This window comes from Mus caroli, unplaced genomic scaffold, assembly GCF_978045245.1.
Source record: "Mus caroli unplaced genomic scaffold, Mus_caroli_1 scaffold_4, whole genome shotgun sequence".
Classification (NCBI taxonomy): domain Eukaryota; kingdom Metazoa; phylum Chordata; class Mammalia; order Rodentia; family Muridae; genus Mus; species Mus caroli.
The window spans coordinates 22,825,001-22,829,283 of record NW_028227259.1 but is presented as its reverse complement, the minus strand read 5'-3'; the positions used below and the strand labels follow the sequence as shown (position 1 = coordinate 22,829,283).

Below are 4,283 nucleotides of genomic sequence, written 5' to 3'. Positions count from 1 at the left end.
AGAGAATCAAAAGGAGAGGAATAGGAATTTTAAAGGCGGCTAAAAGAGAGGAAAGTGAGAGGAAGAAAAAGAATGGGAAGGGTGGGAGAGAGGTGGAGGGGGAAAGGTGAAGGAGGGGGAAGGGTAAGTACTTGGCCCTGTGTGGGCACCCAGGAATTCCCGCAGAAGCGAGAAGTTGGAGATGGAGGAGAAATGAGGGAGAGGGAGCGAGAGCCAGTGCTTAGAGAACCGAGTCCCAGGCAGAGAGTGCGAAGGCATTGGGAAGACAGTAGGAAAGCGGTCGCCCACGAGTGGCCCCGGGCGCGCACGGGGCCCTGGGCGGAGAGCGCGCCCCCTGCTGCCCCGCGCCGCGTCGGGGCTCCTAGGGATCGCCACTCGGTGCGCCCCGAGTCGCTCCTGGCGTCCTGCGCACCCCCGCCCCGCCCTGCCGCGCTCCTCTCGCCCTTCGAGCCGCGCCGAGCCCGGGCCGCGTGGGCTGAGCCGGGAGCAGGTCCGGGCGCGGGGAGGGGACCTGGCCAGCTGCCGCCGCCGCCTCCTCGCCCGCCGCAAACTTTCACAAAGCGGCGGGTCCGGCCTCATCAATCTGCATTAATAATAGTTGGTTGGGCCGCGGGGGGCGGGCGGGGTCCCGGGCCGGCCGGGCCACTGAAAAGGCGCGGGGCGCGGGGCGCGGGAGCCGGGAGCGGCGGCGGGCGGAGGGAGCAAGTGAAGCGTAATTTGAGGAAGATGGATGAGTCCGGAGGGCGACACCCCCAGCCCGCCCGCCCGCCCCCTCCCTCCTTATGAGCGAGAGAGCGCGGCGCCGGAGCCACACTGCGCCGAGCCCGCGCCCCGCCGCCACCTCGGCCCGCGCGCCCGCAGCGAGCCCTGCGTGTCCGCGCGGGGCGCACGGCGGGGCCCGGGCAGCGCCATGCAGAGAGCAGCGGGCGGCGGCGCCCCCGGGGGCAGCGGCGGGAGCAGCGGCGGCCCCGGCGCCGCCTTCTCCATCGACTCGCTCATCGGGCCGCCGCCGCCGCGCTCGGGCCACCTGCTCTACACCGGCTACCCCATGTTCATGCCCTACCGGCCACTCGTGTTGCCGCAGGCGCTGGCCCCCGCGCCGCTGCCCGCCGGCCTGCCGCCGCTCGCCCCGCTCGCCTCGTTCGCCGGCCGCCTGAGCAATAGCTTCTGCGCGGGGCTGGGCCAGGCGGTACCCTCGATGGTGGCGCTGACCACTGCGCTGCCCAGCTTCGCAGAGCCCCCCGACGCCTACTACGGGCCCCCGGAGCTCGCCGCCGCCGCCGCCGCCTCCACCGCCTCGCGAAGCAACCCGGAGCCCGCGACCCGGCGCACGGACGGAGCGCTGGATGCTGAGGAGCTGCTGCCCGCGCGCGAGAAAGTGACTGAACCCCCGCCGCCCCCGCCTCCGCACTTCTCAGAGACTTTCCCGAGTCTACCGGGTAAGTGCTGGGACCGACACGGGTTTGACCGTCAGGAAGTCCCAGACCCGAGACCCGGTCCAAAACTCCCGCCATCTGCTTGGAGCCCTGGAGTGCGGGACTCCAGATCGTAAGCGGTGTTCAGTACTGGACATCTCCAGGTCCCAAAGCCCTGCTCTTGCCCCGGAGCGCCTGAAGTCTCACCGGTAGTACGTTTCTCACGGCATTATAGTCCACAAACCTCGCCCCATCTCTTTTTCAGAATCCCTTCGTTTTTTTCCTCTCAAGGGTTGTATTCTTGAGGGCCTCAGCAGGACCCTAGGGTGACAGCATGTTAGGGCAACTGACAGTTTAGTATGTGGGGACACGTTCTGAATCGACCCCTCAACACTCAAACGATGGGAATGGGCTTTCTGGATGCAGGGCCTGGCGAGCCTGTGGCTTCCTTCACCTTAGCAGAGGTCGCTCTCAAAATTGGAGAACCAGGGAGGGTGCTGGACCAGGGCTGGCCAGGACTGGAAATGCTAAAGGCTGGCAGAGTTGGGTGTGGCATAAAGACTTGGGAGTTGAGAATCCTGCTAAGATTCAGCAGAGCCATCATTTAAGAGCCCTGAGCTCTCCCCGGGAGGATGCCTTCTCCACAGAAACAGGGTGTAGTAAACGAACCCGATCAGAATCCATTCCCTTGAAGCCCTCTTGTCCTGACCTCAGTATCTACTCTAGAGCGGTTTCCTAGCCTGGAAGAACCAGGTGTGCCGAGATCAAGGTTTCTGCAATCTGGTGAGTTCTAATTAAGAAAGCTAGCCCGTGCAAGGGTAGAGGGCTGGAACTTCCTTCACACTAAGACGAACCCACTTCTGCTCCTCAGTCCATGGCACTTAGGTTGGGATGGGAAGGACCAGAAGGATTTGGAGGCTGACTATAGCAGAGGCAAGAAGAGGGTCCAAGAATCATTGGCTAGGACGGGCCATTCCTGATGTCCCTGCTGTGAAACTGCCCTCAGCGCTGCTGCTCACTCTCAGACGCCAGCGGCTGTCTAGAAGCCTGCCTTTTTTTTTTTTTTTTTTTTTTCCTAATTTGGTTCTGGACGTTTTGGCTGTGGGGATTCTTCTGCTAATTCCTTTTCCAAACTGGTTGGCCCAAGAGAATCGGAAGTCAGAGCAGCATCTCCTTAGCAGACTAGAGCTCCCAGAGATAGGAGACAGGATCTTCAAGACCAGAGGGCAGGGCAGAGCTTGGAGGACGGAAACCGGCAGGAGGTTCCTAAGAAGGAAGGATTGGGATGGTTCAGAAGGGCTTGATACTGAAAAGATGCTGTGGAGGTCACAGGGCAGGAGGCAAAACCAGGCACACATAAGAAAGCCCAGAGCTGGAGGCGGAAGGAACCCACAGGTGGAACTGAGCTGAGAGGGTGTGTCCTTATGGGAGAACAATCCGCCTCCCCACACTGCCAGCATCCTTCTGTTCTTTCTCTCTATAATGGGGGTTCTCTTCTGAAATAAACCCAACACCAACAATTAAACTAAATATATGGACAGAGAGGAAAAGGGCAGAAGAGAAATACTGAGAAAGAAGTAAGGAAAGACCTGTGGTGGGGGATGGGGTCTGGAGAGAGCTGTGGTGGGGGTGGGGTCTGGAGATTGCGAATAGGGCACAGACTGTTTGTGGGAAGAGGAAGTCGGGCTGGGCTGAAATAAAAGTGAGTGTGCGAGGAAGAGAGTTCTGTCACTGGAGAGCTGGGAGAAAGCTAAAGGGACACCACTGGCAAGCTCAGTCTCAGTACCAGGAGTGTTAGTCTCTAGATGGGATTGTAGGACTGATGCGATTAGTGGCTGAAGACACAGAGAAAGTAAGGAAGAACACATCTCCGGATCTAAAAAAATGGAGGGGGGGAGGGAGGGAGAGAGAGAGAGAGAGAGAGAGAGAGAGAGAGAGAGAGAGAGGAGTTTTGTGTGTGTGTGTGTGCATGTGCGTGTGTGCATGTGTGTGCAAGCCCATGCGCACGCGCGCGTGCTGCTGTTGAGCCTAGAGAAAGGGCTTTGTTGGCACTATAATGGAAAAGAGACCTCGCAGTGGAGTTTTGACAGTCTCTGTGCTGAAGGTCATGCCCCACCCTGGTAAGATCTATGGTAAAGAATAGTAAAGAAGGCAGACGTCAGAGGAAACATCTGAGGGTCACAGGGGTGGGGTCCTGGCCTGTGACTTCTCCCTCAGTACGGCTATCCCAGCCCTTTGACAACCACTCACCTACCTTCCTAGGTGTGAGTGAAATGTTAGGCATAAAACCAGTCCAAGGTATGAGTGCACAGGACCAGTGAGGATGATGGGACGTGCCTGTGGGTGGACTGTCTTGGAGGCCCTGGCCTTAGGCAAGGCAGTGCTCTGCTGCATGTGGTGGGACAGGAACCTTCACAGAAAAGAGTCTGGGAGCAGTGTAGTCCTTAAAGGGACAGAGGAAAATTGCTTTCCTGGTAGGGACTGGTGGGTGGCACAGCTGGAATTATTGGTCATCCAAACTTGTTGAATGGGATAGCTGGGTGTGGTGGCACCTATATCCAGGAGGTAGAGGCCGGCAGATGAAGTCAGAGACAACCATAGCTACATATGTTGGAGGCTAGCCTGGGTTGCTTAAAACCCTACCTTTAAAAAGAAAAGAAAAGAGAAGAAGAAAAAATTTAAAAGTGAAAATAGGCAGTTTGGAGGAATGAAAAAGTTCTATTCTTTGGGAATCACAGGAAATTTTTTCAATTAGTTAAGAATTAATAAAGATGTCATTCTCTGAGAATTGAGGAAAAATAGGCCCAGAAATGCATTATAACTCGAGTGCAGGGGTGAAAGCTATGTTAGCAATGAAAGAAGACCTAA

General features: G+C 57.7%; 1 protein-coding gene across 1 annotated transcript in view; it reads left to right on the top strand.

The window, feature by feature from the left end:
- The first annotated feature begins 730 nt into the window (after positions 1 to 730).
- Gbx1 (gastrulation brain homeobox 1) overlaps positions 731 to 4,283 on the top strand; it is a 22,650-nt gene continuing 19,097 nt past the window's right edge. The window contains exon 1 of the mRNA XM_021163956.2: positions 731 to 1,439. Coding sequence (XP_021019615.1) covers positions 731 to 1,439 — 709 coding nt within the window. The remainder of the gene's footprint in view (positions 1,440 to 4,283) is intronic.